This window comes from Vidua macroura, chromosome 4, assembly GCF_024509145.1.
Source record: "Vidua macroura isolate BioBank_ID:100142 chromosome 4, ASM2450914v1, whole genome shotgun sequence".
NCBI lineage: Eukaryota > Metazoa > Chordata > Aves > Passeriformes > Viduidae > Vidua > Vidua macroura.
Window position 1 is genome coordinate 51119415 of NC_071574.1, and position 17989 is coordinate 51137403.

The 17989-nt window shown below is 37.5% G+C and overlaps 1 protein-coding gene across 2 annotated transcripts in view; it reads left to right on the forward strand.

Annotated features, from left to right (window-relative positions):
- RFC1 (replication factor C subunit 1) overlaps positions 1-17989 on the forward strand; it is a 33763-nt gene that overhangs the window by 11199 nt on the left and 4575 nt on the right. For both annotated transcript variants that reach the window (XM_053975301.1, XM_053975302.1), the window contains exons 5-19: positions 5561-5793; positions 6533-6607; positions 8390-8467; positions 8794-8881; positions 8977-9209; positions 10243-10350; positions 10868-11047; positions 11285-11389; positions 12363-12759; positions 13683-13792; positions 15168-15282; positions 15721-15809; positions 16807-16944; positions 17338-17433; positions 17596-17694. In XM_053975301.1, coding sequence (XP_053831276.1) covers positions 5561-5793; positions 6533-6607; positions 8390-8467; positions 8794-8881; positions 8977-9209; positions 10243-10350; positions 10868-11047; positions 11285-11389; positions 12363-12759; positions 13683-13792; positions 15168-15282; positions 15721-15809; positions 16807-16944; positions 17338-17433; positions 17596-17694 — 2144 coding nt within the window. The remainder of the gene's footprint in view (positions 1-5560; positions 5794-6532; positions 6608-8389; positions 8468-8793; positions 8882-8976; positions 9210-10242; positions 10351-10867; positions 11048-11284; positions 11390-12362; positions 12760-13682; positions 13793-15167; positions 15283-15720; positions 15810-16806; positions 16945-17337; positions 17434-17595; positions 17695-17989) is intronic.

A 17989-nucleotide genomic window follows, 5' to 3' on the forward strand; every position in this document is an offset into this window, starting at 1 on the left:
ATTTTGTTTGAAAACAGAGTACTGCGTCCTGAGAGACTTAGTAAGCTGAGCTGCCTGAGCTGCAGCTGGAAAAAATTAGCACATTTATACTTGCCTGGATTGCTTGAAGTTACCTTTTTTCCTGTTCTGTAATTATTCCTGTGGCATTACTGAATATTCCTGTCATGCAGGTAACTTCAGGCTATTGAACCAGAACATGAAATTTCATTGCATGGTGGGATTCAGTTCTGCTTCTGTGAACTACTATTGTAGAAAAGTAACCTCAAGTGAATAGAAATTTCAATAAAAGTAACCTGGAATGAGTTAATGGACTCTACTAATTGCTTGCTGAGGTTATACACATAACTGTTTCAGTGCCAAGGGCAAGCATTTCATTTGGAAGGAGTTTGCAGATTAAAATTTACTTTGGTTTAAATATATTCACCCTTCTTACTTATTTTAATGGTCCCAAAACTAAGCATACAGACTTGACTAACAATTTTATTTGGTATGTATTGGACCAAGGATAACAAAGGCTATGTAGTTTGACACTCAAGTGTCTGACTCATGGTAGTTAACTGCATTTCAGTCTTGTATCCCTAAACCTTTTTATCTCAAAGTGAAAAACACAGCAGAGGCAACTTTCTAAGGTTACCTTTTATAACTGAAAAATCCAAAGATAAATTTGTTTCGAGGGTGTAAAGGTGAAATGATTCAGGTAAGCTTTATATTTTTATAACAGCACAGAACCTTGACATGTCAATATAGGCCAAATGCTAACAATTGTGGTTTAAAGTGCATGTTTGTAGTACATCTAAAATCAGTTAGCTTTTTGAGAAATGGCATGAAAAATCTAATGTGACATAATATCTAAATTTTTAAATGTAGGCTGCAACTACTAGCTTTTTGAATGAGGAGAAAGAAAAAAGACACTTTGCTAATCACACATAGCATCTGTTCTTTGGAAGGAGTTGCAGGAGCTAAGTTGGAATAGACTTGCTGGCTTTTTTGAGAAGTGGTTATCTTAAAGGTAATCTTCTTAAAGACTTACTTTAGGCAAAAGATGAGTACAAAACTCAGTCCTGCCAAGTGTTGGGTACTGACCCATGCATAGGTCAAGTAAATAAAGTCAATACTAGGACTGTAGACAAACCTTATTTTCTGCACCCTCAGTTTAGCTTAGACACCAATGCCTGTTGCTGGACAGCAGTGTCTGTTGCTGGAGATGGCAGGTTCTGTAGGACAGGAACTGGTTTAAGTACTTGTGCAGAAGAGGTGTCATTGAAACTGAAAAATGTCCAGAATATTAACATTTTTTACAAGTAAAGGAGATTTAATGATTTTAGGATGTAGTCATTTAGCTCTATACAGAAATCCTTATGTAGTAGTCTACAAATGCTATTGAGCATATATAATAATAAGTACAGGTTAGTTATAATCTGCAGATACCCTGCCTGTATTTGGAGTTGGTTTTATGACACCACAGTAACAGGCTGTCCCTGCCTCAGATATTTTGTATCCTAAATAGAATAGGAACCAGGAATTATATTCTATAGTGATGAGCAACTCAACAGTACAGAAATAATAAATTAATAAGATACATTGTTCTGAAGGCCTTTTGAGGATCTGTCCTGTGCTGCTTGTTGCCATTGTCCCTGCATGCAATAGAGTGCTCCCTTTTTAGATTGGCTAAGGTAATTCCTGTACCCAACCTTTTAAAAGGATCTGAATGCATGTTTAAAACAGCCAAGATAATTTTCATCAGGCTCAGTTAGGGAACAATTGCAGGTGTTGTTCAGTAATCAACAGGTGAAACTCTTTTGAGAAAGGGTGAGGACAGGAAAGAGGAAGAGGAATAACAAACAGTTACAAGTGACCTGCTGGCATTGGTTTATTAACATAATTGTGCTACTGCTGGAACAGTATATAAAATGAGAGCCAGCTGTGCTTTAACATCATGGAATAGCTCTTAAAACCCCCAGGATGGCAGTTATTTGTTGCTAGGGAAGTTTGTCCTCCTACATTGCCTGGCATAATAGATCCCTGCTTCATGTGTAGTGTTTGTGTACAAAATAATTAAAAGCAATCTCCTGATTGTCACTGCCTGTGTATTCCATTGATCACATGATTAGCTTTCCCTTAGTTGCATGTACTTGATTTCCAGAAGCCTCAATTAGAATATATGGTCTTTATTTGTGTTTGTAGTTCTGAGCTGATCCTGGAAAAAATAAAGAGATGTATGTTCAGGATATTTTTTCATTGTGTAGCACACACAAATGAATCAATGTCAACAGGAAATACTGTTCTTGGAATAGTAGTGTTCTGCTGTAGAAAGGTTTTACAACAGAAAAGTCATTTAGTTGGTGATGAAATTGATTCCTATCTCTCAGTGAAGTCCATGCCCCCATGTAAGGCTATCTCAAGGTTTGCCCAGCAGTTGCTATTGAGACTGCAATTAATCTACAATTTTTGCAAGTTAAAACTCAAATTTTCACTTGTCTTTTCCACAAGTTATTGGCTTGGTTGTATGAATAAGGACACATCTTTTTCCTTTTACAGGTCAAGTGCTGAGCAACATTGACCTGATTAGTGCAGCAGCAATAGTGTTACTGTCTTGGCATTTTCAGAGTTGTAAATCAAGTTGCCTTCATGCTTAAGGAGACTGGAAATGAGCAGCTGATTAACTTTGCTGCTCACTTCTGTGGCAGTAGGTGTGTAGGAGCAGTTTGTTTCGAGGAAAAGTGTTAAGGTTTTGCTAAAAAAATGTTGTTTATCAGTACTTGAAATAAGGGGAGTGCCTGGAGATCAGGTGAATTTGTGATGTGTTAATGGATTTCCTGAACCTGGGATGAAAATGTAGCCTGAATGTCAGTCCCCTAAAGCCTCTTTTGAAACCCACTTTTAATAGAATCAGGCTGGTTTTGTTTCCTAATGACAACTTCCATGTTCTCATTCTCCCTTTTCTTTATTTTTATTTATCAATGACTGTTCATAAGTGAGTCTCTTGTCTGTCTTCAGCCACTGCTTGCAGTCAATAAATGCTTCTAATCCTGTCATTTCTTGGAACAACATAATTAAAGCTAAGTTCTAACTATTGATAATATGTAGTACTGGCTTCCTAAATGACTTGAGTGCATACATTTTTAAATTAAAATCTAATTGTATTTACTCTACTTCTTTCTACTTAAGAGAAAGCAATATCCTCTTGGGTTTTATTGCTATTTATGGTTATAAGTGAATAATGAAAAAAGTCAATATTGCATACAGATCCTCTGATAACAATAATAAGTAAAAGTTCTTTTTTAGCATCGAGCAGTTCTTAGTTTAAGAAAAGCTGGGAGCATGGGGGCAGAATAGGATTTGTGTAATATTAAGACAAATGTAATTACATCTACATTAACTACTGATTTACAGTAACAGTATATTTTACTCCTGCAGATGTTTTTTTGTTAAACTGAAAAATTTGAAAGAACCAGAAATATTATTGAAATTGAGATAAGCAATCTCCTATTCAGACTTGAAACTATTGTAAATTAGGAGTCTACAGCATCTAGTGTCCCAATCTCCCTGATAGTAATAGTTTGTTAAATTGAGCTAAATGGCAGTAGGATATTTACTGCTGCATTGGGAAAATAAATTGTGTTGAGAATAGTAAAGCTTCTAGCTTTGTGTAAAACTTACTGCTGTCAGCTGAGGGCCTGGGATTAAATTTTCTATATGTTGCTTTGTGAATTGAGTTGGCTGAAATGCCACTTTCTCTTGGATAAATTTTTGTCTTTAGGCATTCTCAATTTAACTGCTGAACCAATTTACCCCCTTACAGATGTATCTTTGTGTTAGTTTTTTCCCTCACTAAACTTTCTCTCCCAGCAATAGGTGGAATCCTGCTTGGTTCTCATTATATTCTGCCTAGTAAGTGTTCAGTAGCAGCAAATTCTGGTTGATGCCCAAAACACTGCCATCTGTTGAGAACAGGTGAAACAAAAAATAATTGTTTCCCTCCATCTTGGCATAGAATACAACAAAAATGAGAGATGACAGACATATAACGTCTTCTAAACTTAGGGAAATTGTTAGAAAACAAATTTTTCTATGGAAAGAAATATGGGGGCTTAAATTAGGAGTTGCTGGAAAATGAGCATGTTTTTGTGATAATGCTGTCAATTCAAGTTCTGTTAAAAAACAGATGTTTAGAACTATCTGTGTTTATGATATGTTGAGGTGAGTGTTTAAAGCATCTCTATTTTGAGAAAAGTAAAACTAGACTTCAGTTAGAGGCATGCAAATAAAACTGCCTCTGTTTCTGTTCCTCTCAAGTCTTTCTGCTGCTTTTTTAGTGTGTCTAATGTTAATTTTCTTTCAGTTTATTCACTCACTTTGAGTTTGTAGAAGAATTCACAAAGATGGTGCTTTTATCACTAGTAGAAGTTTGTCCAATGATGTTTGTCTTCTGCGCTGTTGTATTAATCATGTGGCAGTGATACATGTGGGGTTTTGTATGCCTCCTTGAGAGGGTTTCATTTGTATAACTGTCAGTAAGACTTCACAACATGACATAAAACTCCTTGAAGTCCTTGGTATTCATTTTTATGTTGATTGACTGGATGAAGAGTTTGGGTTCAGAATTAATAAACAGCCATCAAACCCTCTTTCTTTTTCATTGCTGGGTAGACCATGTCCTTGTTATTAGAGAAGAGTCTGAAAAGGAGATTATTCAAAATTAAAATTTTGCTCAGTGGTCTGTGGGCTAATTCTTAGTAAGACTGTATATGCCACTTTTCTTCCTCCTTTCAAACTGAAAAATCCATTTTGTCTTGCTGACCTTGTCTGATTTCTGTGTTCTGTGAAATTGTTGCTTTTCTTTGAGTTGGCTTTGACTGTACTGGAAGGAGAGTGTGCTTAAGTGCAGAGATATAGAGAGCTCATAGAATCTCTAAAAGGGAAAAAGTGAAAAAATGGCATCGAAATGTTTTTAAAACTTTCATAAACTATGAGCAATACTTTAAAAATAACTAGGAAGCTTACCCAAGAATCCTTTTTTCCTTTTTTTTTTTGGTAAAGACAATGTTTTGATATTTTTCCTTGGTTTGTAATGTAAGATAGAGAGATTCTTAAGAATACATGTCTACAAAGCCTATATTAGCTGCTTTGTTGATGAATACTATAAAGTAATAAATGTGCCTTTGTGCATCACATAAAATGCGAAGGAAGAGTTGTGCATTTGACATTAATTAAGGAGGGAGTTCAAATTTCATTGATCTAGATCTTCTGTTTATTGTTTTCCTCATTTAAGAAGGGAAGGCATTCCTTGTGAACTTGTCTAATTGAGAGGTGATGTAAGTAACAAATGTCATGTTGTTATTTCAGTACTGAATCTGTTCAGACTCGAGTTATGCTATTCAAGGTGTTAAATACTATGTGTTGTGCAATTCAGCCTTTTTTTTCAGAAAACTTCTGAATGCCTGTAGCATTTTTTTAGGATCTGAGTTGATGTAATGTGCCAAAATAGTTCTCTTGGCAGTTCCATTGTAAGAACTTGAGTTCCATGTACCAGAAGTAATGGAATTCTCTTTGTGTTTAGATGAAGATGATGATTTTGCCAACAAAAGGATTTCCCTGAAACCAAAGGAGAATGGGACGTCAGCGACTGGTTGTCCAGGAACAAATACTGGGAAAAAAGAGGAGGTAAAACCACAAGCTAAAAGCAAACCCCTCTCTCCAGTGAAACAGACTCCCACCTCTGCACTTGATTTCTTTGGGACAAGGAGTGTCCAACGCTCAGAAAAGAAACTGGTAGCAAGTAAAAGGAAAGAGGTGAGTACTGATGAGGTTCCTTTAGGCTGCTCCTGTGTCTGGTGGCAGCTCAAAATGAGCAGTTTGACTGCAAGGAAGTACTTACTGCTGCTCCTACCTCGTGTTACTCACTGGGATCACTCACACAGAGGTCGAGTGCTGATGATCCATGCGTGCATGTCAGGTCCTCAAATACAAGTTTGGAGTAGCATTTCCATGTTTGATAAGATAGCACAAAGTTGAAGGTAGTATTTTCTTACTGCCCCTTCTCAAGTGACTTTTCTTGAAATCCATTAAGTTTTCTGAGGTTGGTGAGTGGAAGGGATAGCTTGTATTTGAGGGTGGAGAGCAGGCAGGAGAGGGAGAAGGTTGTTTTCCCAAGCTTTATATGGGGCATTTATTCATGGAATAACAAAGCACCAAGTAAAGTATGGAGGAACTTCAAAATTCCCAGTGTAGTTATTGATGTATTTTTCAAGTGGGGAATATCAAGCTATTCACTTTGATAGCTTGGGAGGTGTTCAGCATTGTTTGAAGAGTTGAGATATTTATATTACAGTATGGTCTTGTTTTGAATAATAAATCCCTTGAAAATAGCCATGTTTAATAGTGTTTAGGTTGAGAGCTAGAAGTTAATGTTGCATGTCTCGTTCACAGTCCTTTTCTAGAAGTATACAGAAGGAATCTATACATATTAAATTATTATAATTGACACAATAATGGGGTAGCTGAATGGTTGGTTTTTTTGTCTTTAATACAGCCTTCCCAGAGCAGAGACAGCACACTAGATGATGAGGCCATTGCTAGGCAACTGCAGCTTGAAGAAGATTCAGAGGTAAAAGCTCTACAAATGTAATGCTCTATATCAAGAGCAGTTTGTTTAACTTAAAATTGTTTTTCCTTAAGAAATTAAGATGGACTTTCCAGGTATGCTATAATATAACTAAGTGTAATAAAATTCATCAATATGCTCAAGCCTGGTCACACAGTTATTTTACAGGCATTTTTTCAGTTATGTAAATAGAATGTATCATTTAATCTATTTTATCTCTATCCAGGCTTTGTCTGTGCAGCTGATGTACTTCTAATAATCCTGCCTTTCACACAGAATTCACTTTCTGCTTTCTTATGTTTTGGTAGTGTTTTGATGGTGTTACGCTTTTTTCATTCTCTGGAGTGAAAAATTAAAAGTAATAACCATCCATGATCTATTTTACTTGTCTTCTGAATTTTCTTATAGTTGAGAAAAATGTGAATGACTCTTACATGTCTTAAGCCTTCCTGTTTGAATCAGTACTAATACAAGGGGAAAGTACACTTACACATATTTACTTGCTTTTGGGAAAATGTGATTTCTCACATATATTTGTAATATTGAGTATTGTTTGAAATAAGTAGGTTGTACAGACAAATCTGCACCTCTGAAGGTAAGGATGAGAGTAAATGAATCCAACTTTACCCTACTAGGAAGTTAAACAACCTGTCAGGAAAAATAATATGATGTCTTTCATTTGAACTGATCTTACCTCTAACAGTGACAGTTTCTGTGCATCCAAGTGCTTTATATCAGATGTATCTCTGCCTCAGTCTGCTTTGCACTGGGTGGTCTCTGCCCCTTCCCTTTCTCACTATACACAGGAAGGTAGATTTCACTGTTATGGACACAAATAAACAATGCCTCAATGCCTGTGGCATACTGGTTTTATAAAGTCATCTATTGAGATCTTAGAGCATGGCATGTTGGATTTCAGTTATGAAAGTAATTTTGTTGTTCTCTTGTCGAAACAATGTTCAATATTTATTGGCAATAATGAACACTATTCATTAATAGAAAAGGTTTTCCCCAAGGCACCATACTGGACAGGAAAGGTAACTGAAGGATCAGTTATTACTGGAGATGTCAGGTTTATGTTGTTAAGTGAAATAAAAATGAAACCAAACTGACTTTGGTGGGTTTTTTTTACAACTAATAAATAACTTCCACAGATGTCATGCACTGTTTGTTCTTACTGGTTCTTCCATCAGAGAAAATCAGTTGTATGAGTATAAATAATAGAAAGTTAAAATATATTTGCTTCCCTAAAGTAAATAGAACTGACACTAAGAGCAGAGCTAAGGGCAGTAATTAAAATCTTCAAAACTGACAGATTTTTTAAAAAATTATTTGTTGCTAGTAGTAAATGAGAATAAAACATTAATTCTGGAGACATCATAATTTTTAACAGACATTCTTACTACTTGTCTTTTGGGACTGCTTTTGGTAAAGGCAGCAGGTTACATGGTGTTGCAGGCTGTTTGTTATGAGGTGCAGCCTTCAAAGTTTTGATTATTTAAAAGGAAAGGGTACACAACAATAAAAAATATGAACCAAAAACTCCTTTGAAAACGGCTTATACAGGCATAATAATGTTTCTAGTGCAACAAATCTATTTTTCTCACTAGATTTAACTAGTCTTGCTTTCTGGGGGAGACAAGTAATTCTTCAGTGCCATTTCCAGAAATGTATTTGCCTCTGGTAGGACACTGTTTTTCTGTCTATGTGCTCACTTAGTTTTTTAAAAGTACACTAGAGTTAGAACTTGTTTGGCATTAACCTATTTTTTTTTTTTAATTTCAGCTGGAGAGACAGCTGCATGAAGATGAAGAATTTGCTAGAACTCTGGCCATGTTGGATGAAACACCACAGAAGAAAAAGGTTGAATTCTTTTTAAATTTAAGCTTTTAGGAGTTGCATTGCTGGGAGTGTTCTTATTTAGACACCTTTGTTTTGAGACTTCCATACAAATACATTAAACTAGCAGGGAAGTATTTTCATGGAAATAGCATACTCACTTCTTATACTTTCCTCCTGGCTTTTCCTTGCTCAGTAAAGGGTGTCCTGCCTAATCAGACACTGTGTGCTGGATGCCTGTGTTGGAATGGTATTTTAAGTTGTAGTCACAATTAAGTGAAGTGTGTTGCTGTTTCTCTGTGGTAGCTTGGGACACACATCCCTGACTTTGGCATTGTGTGTTTATTTAGGCTTGGAAAAACACCGAAGGAGAGCAGACAGTACTGAGCATCAACAGCAGCCCTAATACAACAGCAGGGTATAAGCAGTCAGAAAGAGGTAGGACACAGAAACTGGAAAGCATTGCAGTAATTTATAATATTAATGAGATACATTTTTATATATGAGCTCTTCTCCCTCTGCCTCCTTTCAAGTGAAAGCAATAGACTCAGCTGGTGCAGCCAAGAATTACTCTGCGAAGCCACAAACTAAATCTGAACAGTTGAAAGGTTCTTGTTTATCCCCACAATCATCTGATGGTAAACAAGAAGGGTTTGCTGAAAAGGAAAGAGGTGCTCAGAATTCACTATCAAGAGGAAAAGCAGCTTCAGGGAAAGAAGAGAAGACAACACCAAAGAAGGAAAAAATTTCTCCCAAGAAGACTGAGGTAGGAGCTATCAAAATTAATTTAGATGTCTTGGTGGAGTTTGCAGGAAAATAGTTTTCATTTATTATTGGTGTCACTGTTGTAACTTGGTACTTTGAATCTCCTGGGCAGCTTTTAAGGATATGAATTCTGGTAAGACTTCCTTACAGCAGTTGTAAAACTATCTGGCAAAGTGTAAATTAAACAGATGAAAGATCTGAGGTTCTCTAATGCCCTTTAAGGGTGTGCAGGTGCACTGCAAATTCAGTTCTGTGCTTTCTCTTGTTTAACTTTGCTGGAAAACACAGAATGCAGGAATTCTGACACTTACTTAGTGAGTGACAACTTATCATGTGAGTGTGGTGACCTTGGGTATCTGTTCTGTGACTAGAATGATGGGTGGCATTGTTTAGGGATTTACATTTCTCTCCCTAGTCTCCTATTTTTTCTTATTATTGATACGCTATGTAAGAATAGAATTGAGTTTATCTGATTCAGTAACTGTATTTGTTGAACACTGGCAGTTATTTGCAACATTAAAATGTACTTTTAAATCATACAGTATAAAGTACTCCATTTTGACAATTAAATAGCAGCTGTAATTAGAAGGGAGAGCCTGCACCTCCTTTTGAGGTGAGTTTTTAACAGGCACTTAAACTTCTTAATCAGTCAAGTCTACTTCATAGTATTTCTACTTTTATATAAGTGTAGATCACAAATAGGATGTGAGTTTAAAGTGACAATTTAAGAATTAAGTGAGCATGTATGTGTGCAATGGACGAACCTACAGAAACCTGACAATAAACAATGGGTACGTATTTTTTAAGCTCTCACATTTTTGAAATATTTTTAAAAGGAACAAGGAAAAACACCTCAACACAAGCACCAGAAGGAGAGCAGGCTTCAGTATTGCATGTTAATAGATTACAAACAAGCGTTAGAACTTGCCTTTCCTTTGGTGCATGCAAATGTCTTGAACAGTGAAGCTGGGGTTTATTTTGCTGTTTTTATATTTGTAATATGTATATTAATTTTTTTCCCTCTCCTGACCCAGTCTATAAGCCCTGAGGACTCTGAAAAGAAGAGAAACAATTACCAAGCTTACCGAAGCTTCCTTAATCGTGAGGGTCCCAAAGCACTGGGTTCCAAAGAGATACCTCAGGTAGGTTTGGCTACAGGATTCTATATATGAAGTAGAGTGTTTGGTAGATCTACTGCTGTAAGTAGTTTAAAAAATACCAACTTAACTGTTTAAAGACTGGTATTTTTTTCCCATTAGGAAGAATGTATTAGAAAAACTTAAATTGTAATGCAAAGCAGTGACTAAATGTAAGGAAGTGTACTAAAGAATTTGTATTCAGAACTTGGTTTAGGAAGTCATGGTCATTAAAAATAGTTACTGGCCTTAAAGTTGAAGATTGCTGTCACACATTTGATTCACGTGCTACACTTGAAGCACAGAGTGCTACAAGTATGGTCAGGTAAACAATGAGTGAAGTTTTGTTGGTAGCTATTCCCATTTAAGCTTTTAGATCTATTACCTAGCTAGGTATGATAGTCTTATTTGTAAAGTTGTTTAGGGTACTTGATGTGGTAGAGGGTTAAAATAGCTGATGGTTAAGAGCTATTTGGTAGAATTGTATCAGTAATGGCATTTTCTGCAATGCTCTGGTTCTCAGGGAGCTGAGAACTGCTTGGAAGGCCTGACATTTGTAATTACGGGTGTTCTGGAGTGCATTGAGAGAGATGAGGCCAAGTCTCTGATTGAACGTTACGGCGGGAAAGTAACTGGCAATGTCAGCAAGAAGACAAATTACCTGGTGATGGGGCGAGACTGCGGCCAGTCCAAGTGTGAGAAGGTGAGTGTGCTCCTGTGCCTGGCCAAAGGCAAAGTGGAACTGAATTGTTCCTCTCTTAACTGGTAATTGCCAGTGTTCCTGCCAACAGGAAGCAGTACTAACAATAAAATGCATCTTTAAAATGAAAAGTTGCCAAGTTGTTTATGGCTTTGTTTTGTTACTGGAAAACACTTTGAAATGAATTATGGAAATCCTAATGTAACTTGATTTCACATTTAATTCTTTCTTTTGCTCCAGGCATCAACTTTAGGTACAAAAATTATTAATGAGGATGGTCTATTCGATCTTATTCGAACTATGCCAGGCAAAAAGTCAAAATATGAGCTGGCAGCTGAAATAGAGGTATGCTTTTTTTGCCTTGGCTTATTTTTAATTGAAAGGAGTTTGGCTTCTGTTCCAGTAACAGTACCACAACACTCGTCAGTTTGACCTTTTAGGTTAAAAGTGAAAGTTTTTTGTTTGTGAAGACAAATGACTCTACTTGGGAGCTAAAGGTTATTCTCATACTCTGACATTATTCTGCATTTTAGGTACCTGACAGAGCAGGTAATTGCATCTCCTTAGATGGTATCAGGTTGAAACAAGGAATATTCATTCATTCTTTGGAATAACTAATTGTGACCGATACCATGTGGTACCCAGACAGACGCAGAAATATGTAAACTATTTGTGTACATAGCAGATCTTGTCTTTGTCATACTTGAACTAAGAATATTAAAGGTAATTTTTTCAGGCAATACCAAAAAAGAGGTAATAAGTTTTTTGTGCACATTTAAATTTAGGTTGTAGTGGCTGATAGAATGTTACTAAAATCTCTGTTAGCTCTAATGTGGTGCATTCATTCCAGACATGACTTATTTATGCAAAGATACCATTAGTGTCCCAGGGAAAAGCAACTCTAAACTTATTAGCTGATCACTTTTTCTCCCTTTGAATTGTTGTCAATCAAGCAACTTTTGCAAGTGTTGTTTTGCAAGAGCTTCAAGGGTGTCTGACCCATTTGTTCCAACCTGACAGTCGTCATTTTAGGCATGTAGGATGCCTCAGGCTTTGTGAATTAAGAGACTGCTTTTGGAATGACCAGAACACTTCCTGCCTCTTTTTTGTGGGTTGTACTACAGAACCTGGTGACACTGTGTTTGGCTGTGCTTTATTTCTCAGAAAGTCTTTCTGTATCTGCTCTTGAAGTTTTTTTAATCACTATCTAAGCTTTGTCACTTTCTAAGTACTCCTGTAATTGTTTATATAATAAATATGCTGTTTCTTTACTGTATTTTTTCCTTTAATTTCTTTTTAATTTTTTTATGTTCTTAAGGCAAAGAAAGTGGAGTCAAAACCCAAAAAGACACCACAGAAAGCTGAAGCTGGGAAAAGGAATTTTAGCCCCTACAAAAGGGAAGCTAATAATAAAAAATGCAAGTTTACTCCTGAAAAAGGAGAATCCATCAGTTCTGTCAAGAAAGAAACCACTGCTGTTCGAAAACTTACGGACTTTAAATGTCAGACTGTAGAGGAGAAAGAAGCCCCAAAACTAAAGGGGAACTTGGTTTCTGAGGTTAATGAAGATGGCACAGAGAGATTGCTATGGGTAGATAAATATAAGCCTGTATCTCTTAAGGCAATTATTGGACAGCAGGGTGAGCAGAGCTGTGCCAATAAACTGCTCCGATGGCTCAGAAACTGGCACAAGAACACCTTGGAAGATGGACAAGGTGACTGGCCTACTTAATTTTCTCTGTGTTCTTTCATGCTAATCATGCTCCTTGGTTCCCTGGACCACTGAGGGCCTGGGTGGTAGCAGAGCAACTTTAGAAATTGGGAATAAGGCTGCAGTCAGATGTGGTTTTAGCAGCAATTGAGCCTGAGGTGTTTTTGATGAAATAGTTGTTCATTTATTACCCACCTCCCCACCTGAAAAAAGAGCAGAAAAATGTGTCTCAAAAGATTTTTTTTCCCCAAGTCTGAGGTTTCATTTTTACAAAAAAATCCCAAAATATCCTAGCTGTGATGTATCTAAAAATGGCCTTGCACTGAGCCTATTGATTTCTTCCTCAGGAAGAGGAAATAGGTTAGGCACAGCCATCAGTGAAGATACAGGATAAGAGCAGGTCTAAAGGGCTGCTGTCACGAGTGGGCATGAATTGTCAAGGTCCTGGCTCTGGCAAGAAGTGCATGTGTCAAGTAGACAGTTTGTCATCCTATAGACAGACAGGTTTTTCTGTGTTTAAAAGAGGGTTTAAGTTTTAGTTCAGCTGTAGTGGGGGTTTTGTGTGTGGCGTGTTTGGGGTTTGGCTTAATTTGTTTGTGGTGGCATATGGGTTTGGTTGTGTTTTTGGTTTTTTATGTCTATGATATGGTTGTGAGGAAATTGCTGAAATGGTTATATTACATTAATAGCACTTTTTGGTATTTTTCAGTTCAAAATCACTGCAAGTTATAAACTGTAAGCTGGTTTAAGCTGCTTTTACCTGAGTAGTTAGGATGCAGCTGTGTATGCATCTTTGGATGTTCTTCTTGGGCCTTAAATGAGGAAAAATTCCAATGCTGCTTGATATCTTTAGGAGCATGTAGTTTGTTTTATAATTACATACCTAGGTAAAACCTGAAATATGTTTGTTGTTTTTTTTGTTTTTAGCAAAACCCAGTAAAACTGGAAGCAAAGATGATGGGACAGGCTTTAAAGCAGCATTACTTTCTGGTCCACCTGGAGTTGGTAAAACTACTACAGCTGCTTTGGTTTGTAAGGTGAGCTCATAGTAATGGTTGTTCCCAATGCTTTTTTGTTACATATTAATTATGAATCTGCATACAGCTATATTGTGTAGGTGGGTGTGCTCTGAATGACCAGGGTCTGCTCTCAGCCAGGTTGCACCTGCTCAGAACAAGGTTACAGGTGAAAATATGTGGCTGTTTAGATACCTTTATTAGGTCTGAGGTGAGAAGGTACCAGTGGGTGTCTGCATTTCTTTCTGTTACATTGAGAGGAAGCATATCACAGTATGTTGACCAATTGGAAATGGTTTTCCAAAATTGTGAGCATTCAGCACTGGTTCTGCAAGTTGGAGAATATTTGCACTTAGCGGGACTCAAATTCTGGCAAGCTTTTTGAAAGCTTAAGGTCATGGTTTTTATTTGTCTAACAGAGAGATATTTCCCAGATTTCTTCTAAATTGAAATGCTACTTCAGGATGAGAGAAAATGACAGGGCTGTGTGTCCATTTCTAAATCTGAATTTAGAATTCTGTTGTATAGAGTAACTCTTAATCCTTTTTCTCCCCTTCCCCTTTGAGCATGCCTTTGAGCTCTGGGCCAACAGGTTGATGCCATATCTAGAACTAGACTAGGAAAGGTGACTGTGCTGTCTTGGCTCACTTTTTTTCCCCTCAAAGCATGGTCTTTTCTGTTTCTGGTTCCCAACCTGGCTTGCTCTCAGCTGCCTCAGGACTCTACAGAGCATTTCTCTGTGCTCCACAGGAAACACCAGCAAAACAGACCAATGCTTTGTGTGCTCAGTGCTGTGTTCTGGCTGCCTCTGGCAGGAGAGTTTGCTGATATAAAAGAGTAGCTGGGTTAAGTTGTGTCAGGGACTGACAGAAGTGTTAGTGCTGCTGGGGGAGTCATGTGTTTCCTATTGGTTAAATAGTTAAAAACTTCTCTCTCCTGCAGCTTTGAGAGCCATGTGGTATGTTTCTTTGTTATGCAGCTGGAAATACCATGGAGCTTAGCCAGCCTTGACTCACAGTTCTGTTTCTATCCATGCTAGCAGTTCTGTTCATGTTCCAAAATTTAATATGTGCCACTGACTCTAATGCTTCTGCATCCCCCTCAATTAAAACAAAATGAAAATCAACCAAACAATAACAACAAAAAAACCCAACAGCCAACCAACCAAAAAACCCCAAACAAACAAACAAACAAAAAAAAAATTCAAAAAACACAACCAAAAAACCCCACAACAAAACAAAAAGAATCTCTTTTGGGCCTATCTGTTCCACACATGGTTATAAGTTTTTTTGAATTGCTAGAGAAAAGGAATATAAGGGGAGAAACTAATTAAAGCTATATGATTTTTCACTGATCTGTGTTCTCACTTTTTATGTGGTTTATGTGTTTGGACCAGGAACTGGGGTATAGCTACGTGGAGCTGAATGCCAGTGACACTCGCAGCAAGAACAGTCTAAAGGAAGTAGTTGCTGAGTCACTTAACAACACCAGCATCAAAGACTTCTGTTCTGGTGCGTCTGTTGTTTGAATGAGACTTCTGGTTTTTTAAGAGTCTGCTTAGAGGAAGGACAGAGCTTCCTTATTACACAACAATGTTAGGAATTTACCTTGTCAGGTGGAGGGACCTGCCTCTAATAGGGGTGGGTTCATGTAGTAAGCTGTTATATTTCTTCTTCAATTCAGAATTAAATCCTGCTATTAGTAGAATGAGTTGTTAATCTGCACAAACTACTCAAGAGCTCTGCAGTTGCTTCTCTGTTCCACGGGACTTGTTTCTAAGAAGATGACAGGAGGTTATAGTCTGGTCTGTGAACATAGATTCATGTGATCAAGTGGCAGAGCCACCACCTCAGTTGCCTAGGATTGGGTTATCTTACTTAGCATTGGGTAAAACTCTGAGCAGGACTCCTTTATTCCCATCTCATTTTCTTATCCATATTCATTTTCAGGTGCATCTTCATCAGTTAGCGGGAAACATGTATTGATCATGGATGAAGTGGATGGTATGGCAGGCAATGAAGACAGAGGAGGGATTCAGGTGAAGCCACTGTAGTTCCCAGCTAATGCCATTGCCAAGAGAGTGTGCCATATATCACACAAGATAGTTAAGTCACTCTGTCCTCAAGCCATGGTCCATAAACAAACTCTCTGCGGAGTACAGTGACATGTTTTAGAAGCCTGTCTTTGTGTAAGAATTGTGCTTTGGTCTAGATGGGGGAAAAAGGATACTTGTGTAGAAGAAGCCTGGAGTGATGAGTGTGTGCACTTCAGAACAGGTACATTTATCCTAAGGTCTCTCTAAGGTGACATCTTCCTGCAGTGGGAAGTTCATAATCTGGCTGGGACTGTTGCTCTTTTGCATAGGCAGTAACACTGAGTAATGTGTGGCACAGGCAGCAGCATCCTTTGTTCTCTTTAGTAGTTCCAGTTTTAGCTTCTGAGGATTTCCTATAGTCACGTGCAGTGCTTTGATGGTGAAGGGCATACAGATTTTTAGCTCAGATGCAGGAATGAAACTGAGCTGAATTTCACCTTCATTAGAGCTAGCTAAATTTGTTCTGGTAAGCCTAAAAATGATGAAGCCTCTTGGAGCAGGGATGAACTGGTCTTTTTACTTTCTGCTTTTTCATTCTTTGTGGCAGGGTGCAGCCAGAAAGCTGTGTGTGCCCTCTGGGCATAAGCCAGGTCAAACTGGCCTTTGGAGAAATGAGTCTACTTCTCTAGGTGGACAGCTGTACTCGGGGCTATTGGTCTTCATTGCTTCTTGAAGACAGTTCCAAGCATAACTGCTGGAAGTATGCAGTGAAAGTGGGTAGGCAGCAGATCTCTTGCAGCTGAATAGAACAGGAAGTGAAAAATGTAGGCAAGGGGCTAGGTTTGCACTGTGTAGAAATGTGATTACAGCAGGAGTGTTATGGACTTGGCACCTGTCAAGGATCTGATTTAAGGCAGGGACTAATGCTGCTTGGTATGACATTCTAATTGTTCTTAGTGTCCAGGTTATCTGATGGAATTGTAACGTGTTTAAATTACAGGAGTTGATTGGTTTGATCCGACACACAAAGGTACCCATCATTTGTATGTGCAACGATCGCAACCACCCTAAAATGCGCTCCTTAGTCCACTACTGCTTGGATCTTCGTTTTCAGAGACCTCGTCTGGAACAGATCAAAGTAAGTAGGCTGTGGCTTTATGGACTGCACTGAATTGCCATCAGTAACTTCATGTGCCAGCGTTTATTCAGAAATGGATACACCACTTAATCGATCATCTCAGTGAGTAATTGCTTTTCAGAATGAATTGCCTGAGGTTTTCTTCCCAAAGGCTTTTGGATTTTAGATGTCTGTTTTAAGAATATATCCAAAATGGCTTTTTATAAACAAACATGGTCTTTTTTACACCAATGCTAAATGATGGTTTATGATTATGAGAGAAAACTTGAGCTATATGTGCTTTAAAAATTTAGAAAAAATATGCAGTGCTCTTTCATAAATGTGTCAGTATGTTCTGCTGGGGCAAGAATTCACTGGAATTACCTAGTGACAATTTCTTAATTGTGATTACAGGGTGCCATGATGTCTATTGCATTTAAAGAAGGTTTAAAAATTCCCCCTCCTGCAATGCAAGAGATAATCCTGGCAGCAAATCAGGACATCAGACAGGTCAGTACCCATTCAGCATCAGTAACCATTCAGATAGCAGATTATATACATTGAATTGAAAGTATTTGAATACTATTTTTATGTATAAAGATCAGACTCTTACTGCTGGAGTCTTCCATTTAAATTCTATTATGCTACCAAATTGTACATTTTGTTCTTTAGGTTTTACATAATCTTAATATGTGGTGTGCAAAAGACAAATCACTGACTTATGATGAGGCTAAAACAGATGCCAGCAGAGCCAAAAAGGACATAAAACTGGTAAGTGTCAAATACTGGATTGGCTTTTACTGTCGTATTCTGATATAATCACTAGGCTTTATAAAGATCTTCTGAACTGAAGCACTGAATAAAGCCTAGGTGCCAAGAGCTATCACATTTGCCACAAATAGTTGAAGAGTAGTATATCAAGGACCGAATATTTTGATATACTCGAGTATATTTTGATATACTCATCTCTTATGTAAGATGGAATTAGGAAGCTCATACTTCCCATCCTTTGTTCTCTGTTTAGGAGATAATTCTCTTAATATCAAAAATAAAATACAGTTCTTAA